This window comes from Asterias rubens, chromosome 3 (assembly GCF_902459465.1).
Source record: "Asterias rubens chromosome 3, eAstRub1.3, whole genome shotgun sequence".
NCBI classification, from domain to species: Eukaryota; Metazoa; Echinodermata; class Asteroidea; order Forcipulatida; family Asteriidae; genus Asterias; species Asterias rubens.
Window position 1 is genome coordinate 5,417,047 of NC_047064.1, and position 17,817 is coordinate 5,434,863.

General features: G+C 40.6%; 1 protein-coding gene across 2 annotated transcripts; it reads left to right on the forward strand.

Annotated features, from left to right (window-relative positions):
- Positions 1-1,963: 1,963 nt before the first annotated feature.
- LOC117288081 lies at positions 1,964-16,484 on the forward strand. 2 transcript variants are annotated; one of them, XM_033768779.1, is made up of 4 exons: positions 1,964-2,069; positions 10,266-10,335; positions 10,911-10,974; positions 11,933-16,484. In XM_033768779.1, exon 4 carries the CDS (start codon positions 11,948-11,950, stop codon positions 16,355-16,357), a length of 4,410 nt encoding a protein of 1,469 aa, XP_033624670.1. In that variant the 5' UTR covers positions 1,964-2,069; positions 10,266-10,335; positions 10,911-10,974; positions 11,933-11,947; the 3' UTR covers positions 16,358-16,484. The 2 variants fall into 2 exon arrangements, with proteins under 2 accessions (XP_033624670.1, XP_033624671.1); XM_033768780.1 differs by lacking the exon at positions 1,964-2,069 and adding an exon at positions 4,125-4,230.
- Positions 16,485-17,817: the final 1,333 nt, after the last annotated feature.

Genomic DNA, 17,817 nt, shown 5'->3' on the forward strand with positions numbered 1-17,817 from the left:
CCTTTTTCAAGGGCTTTCTTCTCGTACAAAACAAAGGAACACGTTGCCTTGGATCGGACGAGTTGGTCTATAAAAAGCGTTTGAAACCGTTTGTTATAAAATGCATATGGTTAGAAAGATGATGTAAAAGTAGAATACAATGATCCACACAAACATGCCTCAAAATTGCACGGTTTTCCTTTCACCTCGTCGACTAAAACGGGCGGCCATTTATGGGAGTAAAATCTTTGACTCCCATAAATGGCCGACCGTGTTAGTTCGCACAGTAAAAGGAAAACCACGCAATTTCGAAGCAAATTTGTGTGGATCATTGCATTCTACTTTTGCAAATTCTTTTCAATCATATACATTTCATAACAAACGGTTTCAAACACTTTTTTATAAACCAACTCGTCCAATCCAAGGCAACGTGTTCATACTTAATGCTATGACGATTTTTAAGGCGGGGCCAGCGGCAAGGGAGTAGACATGCTACCCCTTCAAAATTGGCGTACACTGCGTGTACATACACACATGGCGCAGTCAAGAATAGAACTGGCAATAAACAAATACATACCCTTAGTGATGTGTCTATTATCTCTACCGGTTTTCTTTTGAAAACTTCTTGGGAGTGTAAAGCTGGTTAATTAAATTAACCATACGGTGTAGCCTTAATTAGGAGGTTATCAGCATTGGCTCTAAGCAGTTTAGTGACGTTTCTAAGGTGGGTTGGGGGGAAAGGGGCTCACCACTGACATGCATGCTCACAGGAACGCTGCTTGAAATATTGACTTTTCGAGATTTACAAAATTCCAGAGTAAGATTGTTACCATTAAAAGATAAATTCAGTGCATATGCATGTTTATTTATAACACTTGATTTTAGTTACACTGATTTAAAAAAACACTTGCTGTTGCATTCATGTTAGAGTTTCGCCTTGTCTATAAAGAAGCTTGAGAAATGCAAACGGAAACTAAAGTCTCAAGTTTCCACCTCTAGAAAAAAACAAAAAAAAAACGTGGTGCCCCTATTGTCCTACATAAGACTCTTCCTCTGTACACAGATACAGTCACTGTAGTACAATACGAAAGTGTAAGGCCGCTAGGGATAGTGGTGTCCCATGAGCCCCCTAATTTTGGCATTGGGTTGTTTTTGGCTTGGTGTAACAATATGAAGATAGTTTCAGTAAATGAGTAAAGATCTAGACCAAAAGGTAAGGAGCATGATGAGAAATGCGGAGAGTAAGAGGACAGGGGATGGGGGGGGGGGGTGGCGAAGGGAAGGAAGAAGGGGAGCTATTAACAAGCGTTACGAAAGTCTGATGCATATTTAAATATGTATGTTTGAGGGCTGTTTTGTTTGTTTGTACGCGTGCCAACAATTCTTTCCTCCTTTCTCATCCCATGGTACCTCTGTACTGCCGATAATGTATGGAGGAGGCAACAATAAAAAGGGTAACTAAAAAAGAAGAAAAAAAAACCCAGATCAGTCTATCGATCTTGTAAAATAAATTATTTCCTCCTCGTGTATATATAGCGAAACTGTTGGCAAATATTTCTCATTCGGGAGAGTCCCTGCTGTGTCGCAACACATATTGCCCTTTTCGAAACCACGGCTTCGGCCGGCTCCAGATTCGGCTCAGGCTAGCCTGGAAGCCTTCCCCTTGATTGTTTTGACAAGTGCGCGTGCTTCGCGTCGTGCTCAGTGCATCAGGACGAGAGACCGGAGCCTGAAGCTGAATCTAAAGCCGAAGTCGTGGTTTCGAAAAGGGCCTATGCAAGAGTATTTTAAGTAGCATTGCTGAATAATCCTTGTCGTTTGATTGGTGGAACACACGTCACGTGTCATACGTCGGCCCATGATTCGATTCTTCAATTCACAGAGTCGTTTCCAGAATATTCGTTCATTGCAAGTTTGTCAAAACCAGGCAATTAGGTCTATATTTGGCGTCCACATGGCGTAGAATGTACAACTTTGTAGAAGAGCATTGTGTGAATCATTCAGCATAGTGTGAATCCACAATCGGATGTCAGGTGGCCATCAGAGTTCTTCAAGATTTTTTCGATCTTGTACTCTCGAATTTCTTGAAGGTAAGGAATCTCTCTGTGTATTATACGCTTGGTTATAGATCTTATCTTCTGCATGCTCAATCTTAACAATTTTTTACCACTATCGGATTGTCCTTTTTCAAGGGCTTTCTTCTCGTACAAAACAAAGGAACACGTTGCCTTGGATCGGACGAGTTGGTCTATAAAAAGCGTTTGAAACCGTTTGTTATAAAATGCATATGGTTAGAAAGATGATGTAAAAGTAGAATACAATGATCCACACAAACATGCCTCAAAATTGCACGGTTTTCCTTTCACCTCGTCGACTAAAACGGGCGGCCATTTATGGGAGTAAAATCTTTGACTCCCATAAATGGCCGACCGTGTTAGTTCGCACAGTAAAAGGAAAACCACGCAATTTCGAAGCAAATTTGTGTGGATCATTGCATTCTACTTTTGCAAATTCTTTTCAATCATATACATTTCATAACAAACGGTTTCAAACACTTTTTTATAAACCAACTCGTCCAATCCAAGGCAACGTGTTCATACTTAATGCTATGACGATTTTTAAGGCGGGGCCAGCGGCAAGGGAGTAGACATGCTACCCCTTCAAAATTGGCGTACACTGCGTGTACATACACACATGGCGCAGTCAAGAATAGAACTGGCAATAAACAAATACATACCCTTAGTGATGTGTCTATTATCTCTACCGGTTTTCTTTTGAAAACTTCTTGGGAGTGTAAAGCTGGTTAATTAAATTAACCATACGGTGTAGCCTTAATTAGGAGGTTATCAGCATTGGCTCTAAGCAGTTTAGTGACGTTTCTAAGGTGGGTTGGGGGGAAAGGGGCTCACCACTGACATGCATGCTCACAGGAACGCTGCTTGAAATATTGACTTTTCGAGATTTACAAAATTCCAGAGTAAGATTGTTACCATTAAAAGATAAATTCAGTGCATATGCATGTTTATTTATAACACTTGATTTTAGTTACACTGATTTAAAAAAACACTTGCTGTTGCATTCATGTTAGAGTTTCGCCTTGTCTATAAAGAAGCTTGAGAAATGCAAACGGAAACTAAAGTCTCAAGTTTCCACCTCTAGAAAAAAACAAAAAAAAAACGTGGTGCCCCTATTGTCCTACATAAGACTCTTCCTCTGTACACAGATACAGTCACTGTAGTACAATACGAAAGTGTAAGGCCGCTAGGGATAGTGGTGTCCCATGAGCCCCCTAATTTTGGCATTGGGTTGTTTTTGGCTTGGTGTAACAATATGAAGATAGTTTCAGTAAATGAGTAAAGATCTAGACCAAAAGGTAAGGAGCATGATGAGAAATGCGGAGAGTAAGAGGACAGGGGATGGGGGGGGGGGGGTGGCGAAGGGAAGGAAGAAGGGGAGCTATTAACAAGCGTTACGAAAGTCTGATGCATATTTAAATATGTATGTTTGAGGGCTGTTTTGTTTGTTTGTACGCGTGCCAACAATTCTTTCCTCCTTTCTCATCCCATGGTACCTCTGTACTGCCGATAATGTATGGAGGAGGCAACAATAAAAAGGGTAACTAAAAAAGAAGAAAAAAAAACCCAGATCAGTCTATCGATCTTGTAAAATAAATTATTTCCTCCTCGTGTATATATAGCGAAACTGTTGGCAAATATTTCTCATTCGGGAGAGTCCCTGCTGTGTCGCAACACATATTGCCCTTTTCGAAACCACGGCTTCGGCCGGCTCCAGATTCGGCTCAGGCTAGCCTGGAAGCCTTCCCCTTGATTGTTTTGACAAGTGCGCGTGCTTCGCGTCGTGCTCAGTGCATCAGGACGAGAGACCGGAGCCTGAAGCTGAATCTAAAGCCGAAGTCGTGGTTTCGAAAAGGGTCTATGCAAGAGTATTTTAAGTAGCATTGCTGAATAATCCTTGTCGTTTGATTGGTGGAACACACGTCACGTGTCATACGTCGGCCCATGATTCGATTCTTCAATTCACAGAGTCGTTTCCAGATTATTCGTTCATTGCAAGTTTGTCAAAACCAGGCAATTAGGTCTATATTTGGCGTCCACATGGCGTAGAATGTACAACTTTGTAGAAGAGCATTGTGTGAATCATTCAGCATAGTGTGAATCCACAATCGGATGTCAGGTGGCCATCAGAGTTCTTCAAGATTTTTTCGATCTTGTACTCTCGAATTTCTTGAAGGTAAGGAATCTCTCTGTGTATTATACGCTTGGTTATAGATCTTATCTTCTGCATGCTCAATCTTAACAATTTTTTACCACTATCGGATTGTCCTTTTTCAAGGGCTTTCTTCTCGTACAAAACAAAGGAACACGTTGCCTTGGATCGGACGAGTTGGTCTATAAAAAGCGTTTGAAACCGTTTGTTATAAAATGCATATGGTTAGAAAGATGATGTAAAAGTAGAATACAATGATCCACACAAACATGCCTCAAAATTGCACGGTTTTCCTTTCACCTCGTCGACTAAAACGGGCGGCCATTTATGGGAGTAAAATCTTTGACTCCCATAAATGGCCGACCGTGTTAGTTCGCACAGTAAAAGGAAAACCACGCAATTTCGAAGCAAATTTGTGTGGATCATTGCATTCTACTTTTGCAAATTCTTTTCAATCATATACATTTCATAACAAACGGTTTCAAACACTTTTTTATAAACCAACTCGTCCAATCCAAGGCAACGTGTTCATACTTAATGCTATGACGATTTTTAAGGCGGGGCCAGCGGCAAGGGAGTAGACATGCTACCCCTTCAAAATTGGCGTACACTGCGTGTACATACACACATGGCGCAGTCAAGAATAGAACTGGCAATAAACAAATACATACCCTTAGTGATGTGTCTATTATCTCTACCGGTTTTCTTTTGAAAACTTCTTGGGAGTGTAAAGCTGGTTAATTAAATTAACCATACGGTGTAGCCTTAATTAGGAGGTTATCAGCATTGGCTCTAAGCAGTTTAGTGACGTTTCTAAGGTGGGTTGGGGGGAAAGGGGCTCACCACTGACATGCATGCTCACAGGAACGCTGCTTGAAATATTGACTTTTCGAGATTTACAAAATTCCAGAGTAAGATTGTTACCATTAAAAGATAAATTCAGTGCATATGCATGTTTATTTATAACACTTGATTTTAGTTACACTGATTTAAAAAAACACTTGCTGTTGCATTCATGTTAGAGTTTCGCCTTGTCTATAAAGAAGCTTGAGAAATGCAAACGGAAACTAAAGTCTCAAGTTTCCACCTCTAGAAAAAAAGAAAAAAAAACGTGGTGCCCCTATAGTCCTACATAAGACTCTTCCTCTGTACACAGATACAGTAACTGTAGTACAATACGAAAGTGTAAGGCCGCTAGGGATAGTGGTGTCCCATGAGCCCCCTAATTTTGGCATTGGGTTGTTTTTGGCTTGGTGTAACAATATGAAGATAGTTTCAGTAAATGAGTAAAGATCTAGACCAAAAGGTAAGGAGCATGATGAGAAATGCGGAGAGTAAGAGGACAGGGGATGGGCGGGGGGGGGGGGGGGGTGGCGAAGGGAAGGAAGAAGGGGAGCTATTAACAAGCGTTACGAAAGTCTGATGCATATTTAAATATGTATGTTTGAGGGCTGTTTTGTTTGTTTGTACGAGTGCCAACAATTCTTTCCTCCTTTCTCATCCCATGGTACCTCTGTACTGCCGATAATGTATGGAGGAGGCAACAATAAAAAGGGTAACTAAAAAAAGAAGAAAAAAAAACCCAGATCAGTCTATCGATCTTGTAAAATAAATTATTTCCTCCTCGTGTATATATAGCGAAACTGTTGGCAAATATTTCTCATTCGGGAGAGTCCCTGCTGTGTCGCAACACATATTGCCCTTTTCGAAACCACGGCTTCGGCCGGCTCCAGATTCGGCTCAGGCTAGCCTGGAAGCCTTCCCCTTGATTGTTTTGACAAGTGCGCGTGCTTCGCGTCGTGCTCAGTGCATCAGGACGAGAGACCGGAGCCTGAAGCTGAATCTAAAGCCGAAGTCGTGGTTTCGAAAAGGGCCTATGCAAGAGTATTTTAAGTAGCATTGCTGAATAATCCTTGTCGTTTGATTGGTGGAACACACGTCACGTGTCATACGTCGGCCCATGATTCGATTCTTCAATTCACAGAGTCGTTTCCAGAATATTCGTTCATTGCAAGTTTGTCAAAACGAGGCAATTAGATCTATATTTGGCGTCCACATGGCGTAGAATGTACAACTTTGTAGAAGGGGTTTTTACAGAATGTAGGTGGACACTTTTTTAAGTATCTTCTATTGTAATTTATTGTTGTTCGAAAACCTTGAACTGGGGCTCCATATGAGTCAAAAAAAAAAAGAAGAAAAACAAGTGTTGAATATAATTATTTCGTTTGGGCATCGTATCTTGCATAAAATCATCTGGCTTTTCCTTTTCACCAGGCATCACCTCTTGAAATGGTATCGTTAAGATTTCACCGCCAAATTATTCTGCTACAATTTGCTCATATATTCATACAGTATTTGAATATCCTTTTATCTGAATGAATGCTAACACTGAGACTATATAGGCCTTATATCATTTATGTTTTAGAACACAAACACTAGTTAGGTTATTGACGTGAGATAATGTCAGAATTCCAAAAATGTGTAATCTTTGCATTTCTTAATAATACAGTTTTCGTGCAAAACGTAAATTGCAGGTTCGTAACTGTTTTCAAATCCCAGCTTTTTAAAATTTAAACAAGACAAATTCGAGGTCGAATCTGGAAAAAATCTAACCGAGGATTATTAGCGATTATTAAATACGAATATTAAAGGCACCGAACACGGAAACGTTTAGTTTCCAGTGCCTTTAATGCCCGTTTTTAGAAAGGAGTGAGGTGGCAGCGATTTTGTACAGGCTCTCCTGCTTCAGTAGTAAGCTTCACCAACTCACTGAACTTCAGTGAACTTACCAATATTGAATGATAGTCATACGGAAAAAAACCGTGGTGTCGCAATACTGGAAGGTACAGTATTGCGAAACTGTAAATCAAAGAAGGGGATTTCCGTATTAGATAAAAGAAAGCAAATAATGGTACATGTCAGTGCATTAACACATAATAGTATGTATGTTATGTATAGGAAAGGTAAGGTCAGGACAGGTCAGATGCAGACAATTCAAAATATTCGGGTCTGCATTATAATACTCAGGGTAGGTTAGGTCAAGTCGGATGCAGTATACTCCGGAATAATCATGTCAAACCCAGGATACTCAGGATCTGTTGGCGTTACATGGTAGGCTGTGTGTAAAGGCCGGTTTACAGTCGGTCGGGCTATGGTCGCGCGACGGAAATCTTGCGCGCAATCCTAAGACTGAGGCCTAAAAACCGTGTCTTTTTGTGATCGCGCGTCTAGATTTCCGACGCCCGACCATCGCGCGACCGACTATAACTCGGCCTTAAAGCGCCCGCCTCTCACCAAGGTGACCCTGGTTCGATACCCGGCCAGGGCCCATGTAAGTTGAGTCGTGCGTCGGTTCTCTGCTGTGCCACGAGGGTTTTGAACTTTTTCAATCTCTGGCTGTGCTCCGCAGTCATCATAGGTTGATGTGGCTGGCAGCCAAAGGCGAGTAAGGATGATTAATAATAATAATAATAATAATAATAATAATAATAATAATAATAATAATAATAATAATAATAATAATAATAATAATAATAATAATAATAATAATAATAATAATAATAATAATAATAATAATAATAATAATAATAATAATAATAATAATAATAATAATAATAATAATAATAATAATAATAATAATAATAATAATAATAATAATAATAATAATAATAAAGATGAAAACTTATAAAGCGCACAAATCCACAGAAGTGCTCATGGCGCTAAAATCCAAACAATAGCATTAATTAGTATACAATAACAACAACAAAAATTGAAATGTAAACCTAAGTTGAGAGAAATCTAGAACATGTGGTATAGAATACAATAATACAAATGCAATATTTAAGAAAACACTTCCTAAAAGGTAACAAAAACAATAACAATTAAACCATTGAATCAAATGCCTGTTCGAAGAGATGTGTTTTCAGTTGTTTTTTAAATTGGGTCAAAGAAACGGATGATTTTACTAGTGCAGGCAGTTTGTTCCATAGACGAGGGGCAGCATGTAAAAAAGATCGGTCTCACCATGAATGTTTGGAAATGGGCTCAATAAGGAGGCTAGAATTATAAGACCGGAGTTTTCGAGGAGGATTGTATGAGCTGAGAAGATCATCAATATATGCAGGGGGCATTACTGGTGAGCGATTTATACACGAAAAGCAAAGGTTTATACTTAATCCTACTGCTTACTGGTAACCAGTGTAATTCTTTAAAAATCGGCGTTATATGGCAGCATCCAAAATTATTTATTTATCTATTCACCAGATGGGTCTGGTCTCGGAGGTCAGTTAATGTCAGGTCTGGTCAGATACATGTCGGGTCAGATCAGGCCATTAAGGCGAAGTCTGGTCAGTTTATACAGGTCAGCTCAGTCTGGTCTGTTCAAATGGAGTTATACCCGGGTATACATGATAGTATAAGGTCAGGGCTGGTTAAATGCAGTACACTAAGTTCTGCTGGATAGGTCAGGTCAGGTCTGGTCAGGTCTGGTCTGGTCTGGTCTGGTCAGATGCAGTATACTCGGTTCTGCTGGATGGGTCATACCAGGTCTGGTCAGGTCAGTTCAGGTCAGGTGTGGTCAGATGCAGTATACTCTAGATACACAGGTCTGCAGTATACTCAAGATAGGTCAAGTAAGGTCAGGTCTGGTATGGTCCAGTCAGGTCAGGTCTGTTGATGTATACACTCGGGTTATAAACTCAGGAAAGTCGTCTGCAGTTTACTCAGAATGGGTCAGCTTAGGTCAGATGTAGTTTATACTTGATAACCAGATTTGCGTGGTAGATCAGCTCAGGTAAGCTGTAGGTCTGGTCAGAACTATATGTTTACTCAGAAAAAGTCAGGTTTGATTCAGGATATTCAGATCAACAGGATATGTCAGGTCAGTTATGATTAGTTCTGGTCAGATACACGGGTCAGGTTAGGTCAGGTCAGTTCAGGTTGGGTCAATTTAGGTAAGGTCTTGTCGGATGCAAGTCAGTTAAAGTCAGGTCAGTTATTAAGGCCGAGTAAATAAAAAACATGTTTCACGTCCGGGTTTTTCAAAAAAAGGAGGAAGAGGGGCTTTTTTTTAAATTTTTTATTTCAAGATGGCCGCCATTCTTTGTTAAAATGTCAAATATCCATTGTTCTTTCTACTGCTGAAATACACAAAACATAAATGAAACAATTTAGTCGAGGCATTCAGACAAGACATTCAGATTGCTTTTGCTGAGATCATTTAAAATAACCCTATTTAAAAAAAAAAAAAAAAAAAATGATGTGCATACAAAAGTTAAATAAAAAATAAAATAAAAAAGGAAGCGGCCTGTACAAAGAAAGCGGGCGGGGACGCGAAACATGTTTTTTTTTTAACTTGGCCTAACATCAGAATGATCAGATACAATCGGTGTAACGTTGTAACAATAAAAACACGACAAAACAAAAAATGACTCGTGGTGCTTTTTCCACCAATCAAATAACAAGGATCTATGTGTGAGCTATGTTATAATAATAAAACAAAATACAGTTTGTTTTGTTAAGTAAAATATTGTGTGCCGCCGCCAGTTATGACCGGGCCGGATGCGTATTTGTTGTACACACCGCGCGCAGTGAGGGGTTTTGTAAACTGTCAATTCCTGGCTTGAGTAGGAGATTACGCTGCAATCCTTTTTTTAATAAATTCTCGAATGGGGGAGGTGTGTATAACGGCGTTCTTCATGAATATGGAACTCAGGCTTCCTTTCCATTTTTGAAAAATACCCCAGGAGGGAATATGTACACGACGGCGTTTGTTAGAAACGTAGTCTCATCTCAAGACAGGAATAGGAAGTGTTACATTACAAAACCCGGTCATACTGGCCTCGATAACGATAACGAGAACGAAAACGAGAATGTTAACAATGCACACCCTCGATTGGTTGAATGAGCAATTCAACTAATAGAATGCGTTTTCTTTGCGTCGTGATCGTTATCGTTTCCGTTATCGCTGCAGTGTGACTCGGCCTTCATGGGTTATTCTCACCTAACATGTTTTTTTTTTCAGGATCTTATCCTTCTCATTTACGGATTTTTTGTTCTAGATTTGGGTGGCCTAAATATCGAACCAAATCACAGACACAGACAGGTCAGGTGTTTGAACCTGCCGCGCCGGTAAGTGTTACGTAAATCCACAAAAAGCAATGTCAACATTTTGCATAATTCCCTTCAGGACAAGAAAAAAACCTCAATTTATATGTAATCTTTTGACTCACAAATCGCCCGCAGAGGATTACACACAAACGCGCACCAACTTTATCCTGTTTGCAGTAAAAAATGCAAACAAAGGAATGGCCCACCAATGCTGGCATTTGCGTTCCATGTCTGCACACGGGGTTTGATAGGCGGAAGTACGTCAAAACTTGTGTTATGATTTTCGAAAAGGACTTCAATTAAACAACAATTAAATATTATTGATTGTATCACAGTTATAAAGCTACAGGTTGCCCCTTATTTCAGTGTCTGTTTATAAAAGCGGTTGAACATCGTTATTCATTGGGCTGTTGTCGTTTCCTTAAAATAACTACGGACAGAAAAGGTTGTAAAATAGTTTGTATTAATATATTAATAAAATCGGGCCAGCCACAAAGAAATCGACTAATTTTGTTTGAAATTGCAAAGGGTGGGTGGTTGAAATTTGTCTTACTCTAGACCCCCAAAGACCACTAATAGATTCTTATTTCCTACAGTTCCAGAAAGATCTTATCATCTTCACGGATCTTCTGACGAAGGAGCTATTGAAAGAGCTCACTGGTGAGTTCGAAAACTCTTCTTGAAATCAATTCGAAAAGAAAGCTAAATTTTGACGGCTAAAAATGTTGATTTTTTCTTTTTTTACAAAACTCATCGACGTCGGCTTTGTACAGACCCACACTTGTTGATTTGCGTTAAAAGTTTTTGCAAACTAATGATGAAGGTGAGGACATTTTTTTTTCAAATGCCAAATTGCGAAAGACAAGGACCCAATTTAATAGAGCTGCTCATAAGCACAACATTGCATTGCATTGTATTACAGTAACTTGATTTCCAGTTGCGCCCAGGCGAATTGAACATCACTTTGTTTTAAAGGGAAGGCACACGTTTAGTAATTACTCAAATCAAATATTAACTCAAAACCTGACTAGGTAACTAGCATTGGAGAGCTGTGGATAGTATAACACATTGTGAGAAACGACTCCCTCTGAAGTAACGTATTTTTTTTAGAAAAACGTAATTTCTCACTAAAATAATAAAAGTCAAAGACCAGTGTTCTCACTTGGTGTATCTCAACATATGCATAAAATAACAAAGACTTCTAGCTAGAAGTCTTTGTTATTTTATGCATATGTTGAGATACACCAAGTGAGAACACTGGTCTTTGACAATTATCAATGGTGTACCTTCCCTTTCAACCCATACACGCTGTTGTTTTATTACGCTGTACTTTCCCAAGCTCTGTGAACAAGAAATCACAGGTCTAGTCTATAGTTGGTAAGACACTGCTCTAAAATTGCAATGTTCATGGGTTCGAATCCCACCCGAGTATATTATGCCCGTGATTTTTTGTCCCACAGAGCTAGGGAAAGTACTGAGTAGACAGTGCTTACACATATCGGTGTATATGTTGGGTACAACCAAAATTATTATTCTTAATCCCCATTGCAAATGTCATCTACTAGAATTGAACTTATTGGTGTTTTCTTTATTCTCATGTTGACTCTATTGTGTGCAGGTCAGTGGTACAGTCATGGAGGAATCACTCTCAGACACACTGGAGATACCAACTCTCGGTAGATTAATGCGCATAGGCACGTTATACGACGTACGTAGTGATGAGGCTATCATCAAAGGTATCACGCCCATTAACAAAGAAACCATAGGAGATCAACTGAAAGTAGTCGAACAACAGAAAGGATTAAAGCTCACCGTAATTCGGTCAAATTCGTTCGATGACAAATCAATGGCTTTAGGTCTTGACGCTTCCCTTAAGGCAAGTGTTCTGGGGGGATTAGTTAAGGCTGAGGCGGCTGCAGTATATCTGTATGATCGACAGCCCTTAGATAGTCGCTTTCGACTCACTCTGCATGTCAACACAAGCAATAAGCTTGAATGTTTGACGCAGAAAGCACTAGAATCCAATCTCAAAGGCAAAGACCCTGACTTGTTTGCAGGAAATGGTAATGCCACTCATGTTGTTAAGTCAATTTTGCATGGGTCAAACACCTTTATCGTGTTCGATTACTGTGGGGGTGACGAAAAGGAAGATGCTGCAAAAGTACTTACTGACCTAGTGGACAAACTTGCAGCCTATGTCAAAGAAAATGACAATATTCCTGCCGGTTGGGACCAACACGTTCGGTGGAAGGTTTATAGTGACTTGCCCCTTGAGCGCAACCCGGCAGATGTTGAAGGTGTTGTTCAATTTCTGTCAGCATTGCCCGAAATGTCTGAGGCGAAAGCCATTCCGATTAAGGTATTTTTATATCCACTAGGCAAGATAGATCCTAGATCTGCTCGGGTTTGTAGCGCTGTAAGTGACAGTCTCCCTACACAGGCTCAGACTTTCCTGGAAGGTATAGAGGATTGTTTGACGAGAACCCGTGAGATGGCGAACGACCCATTGTCCACAAATTTCCCCCAGTTAAAAGAGAAGTTTGAGTTCTTCATAAAGCTACTGACGGAGTACAAATCAAGTTACAAGAAACAGCTAGCACACGTATTGTTCCAAATTCGAAGCGGAAGTGACGGCGAGGGGCGCATTAAGGACATGTTCCGGGATGTTGATTCGTCACCATTCAATCTGACGTCACTCGATGATTGGGTAAAAAGTAAGCGCAAAGAGTCGAGTGTTGTCCGACTTTACGTCAAGTTTCTCCCAGACGTAGACATCGTGAAGTCTCGTGAGAATCTAGACGATATTCTCATTGACCCGGGAATCGAGAACGTGGTTTGCTTTACTTTCCAACTGAAAGGGAAAGAGGAAGGTTACTTGAGGGCGCTGTCCGAGTACATCGCAGAGAAAAAAGGTGGTTCTTACGAAGATAGCCAATGGTATGACGATACGTCCTTCATGAAAGAGATGAGGCTCAAGGCAAAACTATTTGCTGATTTCTTTGAGAGCAGAAACCAAGATGACTGCACCAAATTCATTGAGACGGGATTTGAACACTCTTCCGGATCTGCAGAAGGGAAAAGTGGTAGAATCGGCGGAACAGTGAATCTATTTGAGCAAGGCGAGTTGACTCAAGAAGACTTTCAACCACCAAGTCAGCCTTTGAAGCCACAGTGTGACGTCGTCGATCAACACTCGATAAATCTGACATGGACTGAACCGAAGTATGGTATGTCGAATGTTCAAAGATACGTTGTCAAGTACAAGGTGTTTCGTGGTCAGGATGAGCAAACAAGTGACCCTCAAGAGATGCAAACAAAGAGCCTGGAAACTCAAGTCATGATTGACAACCTAGAACCAAACCAGTCCATACGGTTCCATGTTAGTGCCGTATGCTCGGCAGGTGTGGGCCCCGAGAGCGAGCGAAGTGCTGTGGCAACAACACTGTCGGCGAAATCGCCTGAGAAACCCGAGTTCCGAAACGTGACTGCTTCCAGTGTCCTCCTGGAATGGCGACAGCCTGGGAAGATGGGGAAGGATGAAATCGTTGAAAGCTACGTCATACAGTTGATGGGAGCGGGAAACATGACCAAAGAAATCGATATTAACTCGTCCAAGAAAGAGTTCAAAATTAAGAATCTGGAGGCAAATACTACTTACAGATTTCAGGTAGTTGCCTTGTACGAGTCGGGCATCAAGAGTCCACCTAGTACCACTAGCGATCATTGTACAACTTGTCCAGCAAGCCGGCCAGGAAAACCTGCAGTTAGTGACATCAAATCAACAAGTGTTGTTACCACATGGACCTATCCTAACACTGTAGGACATGGTGTAGAGCTAGTTGACTACTTCATACAATACCGCAAAGTGATCAATCGCAAGCAGTCTACAAAATCTGAAGACGGTGGGTGGGAGAAGTATCTGCTGAAGGAGAAAGGTATCATGGGAGCCAGCCCTCGTTTGATTTCCGGTTTAGATCCAAATACGACCTACCATGCCAGGGTGTTAGTAGTTTGCAGTGTGAAGAAGGGTAAGGAACCCGAGATGATACCTAGTGACATTAGTGATCATTTCACTACGCTTCCTGCTGGTCCACCAAGTGGTTTAAGAGCCCAGCAGGTGTCAACATCACAGATCGAAATCAAGTGGACAAAGCCTACTGTCGGCGGTGCTGAAGTGAAGTACTTCAAGGTTGAATACAGCAGCGACGACGACCCCGGGGTAGTAAGAAAGAAGACAGACGATTCTTCCTGCAAGTTTGTTATCAGAGGAGTCAAATCTGAAACGCGGTACAAGATCAAAGTTTTGGGCTTTTGTGGGAAAGCGGGGGCAGGTGAAGTAAGCAAGGTGGAGTGTACGACCCGCAAACTCATCAAGGAATATATCATTAAATCGTCAAAAATACTTCAACCTGGTGACCCGAATACCGGAAAACCGACCATCTTGAAGTTGCCTCTTAGGAAGGTGTGTGAGAAGTCCCAGAGTCGTAGTTTCATGTTTGGTGAAGGATCTAAGATAGACAGAGAGCGCAAAGTGATCATGGTTGTTGGCGTCACAGGTTCAGGAAAAAGCACCCTGATCAACGCAATGGTCAATGACATTTTGGAAGTAGAGCGGCAGGATGATTACCGGTTCAAAGTGGTTGATGTCTGTGAAGGAAACGGATCATCACAAGCTCATAGCCAGACACAGGTTCTCACATCGTATACCCTGATGGACGAAAACCTTCATCTGCCTTACGATCTAACCATAATCGACACACCGGGCTTCGGTGATACTCGTGGCGTTCAAAGGGATAAAGAAATCTTTGCCAAGATTCGTGAGTTTTTCTCAGATGCAGAGTCTCACGGGATCGATCACATTGATGCTATTGGGTTTGTTGTCCAGGCTTCGAATGTGCGTTTAACCCAAACACAGCGGTATGTTTTCGATTCCATTTTGTCGGTGTTTGGAAAGGACATTGTCGACAACATCATTCTACTTGCAACATTTGCAGACCAAAAAGATCCACCTGTTATGGCTGCACTGAAAGAGGCAGACATCCCTTTCACAGGGAAGTTGTTTAAGTTCAATAATTCGGCCCTCTTTGCTGAAGTGAGACAATCAAATCAACAGGGTGGCGATAAAACGTCTAATGGAAAGGATCATGGAAAGATTGATACAATGTTCTGGGACATGGGATCCGAAAGTTTGAAGGCATTCTTTCAAAATGTGCAAACTCTTGAAGCTCGAAGTCTTATCCTTACGAAGGAAGTGTTGGATGTGAGAAAGCGTCTTGAGACTGCAATCCAGGGTCTTCAGCCTCAGATTATGGTAGGAAACTGCAAATACGAATCTCTCAGAAGAGAGCTACAAACCCTGGAAGAAAATGAAGCGCAAATCGAAGCAAATAAAGATTTCAAGGTCACGGTGAAAGTTCCCAAGTGTAGAAAAGTAGATATAACTGGAGAGTACATCACCAACTGTAGCAAATGCCACTTCACTTGTCATTACCCTTGTCGTATCGCAGACAATGCAAAGAAGGTCAAATGTAAAGCCATGAATGACGGAGTCTGTACTGTTTGTCCAGGCAAGTGCCCATGGGATGTTCATTTCAATCAGCAGTACAGGTTCGAATTCTACGAAGAGGAAGAAGAGAAGACGTTCGAAGAGATTGAGGCGAGATACAGAGATGCATCAGGAAATAAATTGACGGTTCAGCAAGTCATAAAAAAAACCATGGAAAGTTTGAAAGAGGTCCGAGCGACCGTGTTTGCGTTAATAGCCAAAGCGCATAAAAGCGTCACACGTTTGGAAAAGATTGCACTGAAGCCAAACCCTCTAAGCACGGTAGAATACATTGATCTTCTGATTGACTCTGAGAAACGCTCTGGTAAACCTGGCTGGCAAGACCGAGTCCATGGCTTAGAAGATGTGCGAAAAGAGGCAGATATCATTGGGAATGTGAAGGATGCAAATTATGATCCGTTCAAACAACTCGAAGCCAACATAACAGGCGGAGCCAAAAAGAAAAAGGGATCATTGTGGCTCTCTTTGTTTAAGTAGAAAACACATACACCTCGCAGTAGACTGTCTTTAACCGCAAGGATAAAGAGAGGTGCTTGCTTTTCAGAACCAGTGATTTCATTGGATAGGCAGTGACGTAAGCTTTCTATATCTGTGTTTTAATTGGTCCGAGATGACGTTTGGCAGCTGCACTTTTCGGTCATCTGCAAATGAATGTAGGTGAAAGGTGATTATGGAAGGGGATTGACCTAGGCTCGAACGCATTTATTTTAAGTGATTTATTTTCAAAACCTCTAAAAATTTTGTTGTTTGTAATCACTCCTGATATTTTGTATTAAGAGTATATAGGTGCATACACTCAAACACAAAGATCTACTTATGAAAGTACAACCAGCCAGCGGAACACACGGTCCGCTATTTTGTGGAGTCAAAACGTCGGTTCTGTCATGACATTATACATAGATACATATTTTTCAAGGGATATTTTTGTGAATCCTTATATTCTACTTCAAAAGATCAAATGCACCATCGGAGGGGAACATGCCCATGTACTGCCGCTGTACATACAACTCGTCAAAAGGGTTACATAAATATATTCATGAATGTACTCATGATACGACTTAAAGACAGTGGACACTATTGGTAATTGTCAAAGACCAGTCTTTGCCCTCGCTGTATCTCAACAAATGCACAAAATAACAAACCTGTGAAAAGTCAGCTTTATCGCTCATCAAAGTTGCGAGATAATAATGAAAGAAAAACAAAACACCCTGGTCACACAAAGCTGTGTGCTTTCTGATGCTTGATTTCGAGACCTCAAGTTCTAAATTTGAGGTCACGAAATCAAATTCGTGGAAAATTACTTCTTTCTCGAAAACTACGTTACTTCAGAGAGAGCCGTTTCTCACAATGTGTTATACTATCAACCTCTCCCATTACTCGTTACCAAGTAAGGTTTTATGCAAAAGATTATTTTAAGTAATTACCAATAGTGTCCACTGCCTTAAAGTGTAACACGTGTTGATGTATAATTCGCTCGGTATGAACCCATCTGTTTTGTTTGCTTATTAAGAGCCTGAATTAAGGTGTAAAATTAGTGCTATTGTTAAATTAAGGTGTACAATTAGTGCTATGGTTAAATTAAGGTGTTAAGTTAGTGCTATGGTTAAATTAAGGTGTAAAATTAGTGCTATGGTTTCATTAAGGTGTTAATTAGTGCTTTTGTTGAGATCATGTGAGGCGTTCAGGTAGAAATATCGGAACGCCATGTTACGGAACACCATGCTAATCTTTCAGAGACTTTAGATCACAAAGTTAACCTTTATTTAACTACATTGGATGTACAACGACGGACGTACATGGCTTTGTGATTGAAGCGTTTCTCAATACAAAACTATAGCTAAGAACATGAATGATTTTGTTATCGATAGATCACTGATTTATTTCACAAACTAGTCAACTTGTAATGTGTTACTGGTCTTAGAATAATTTACTTGGAA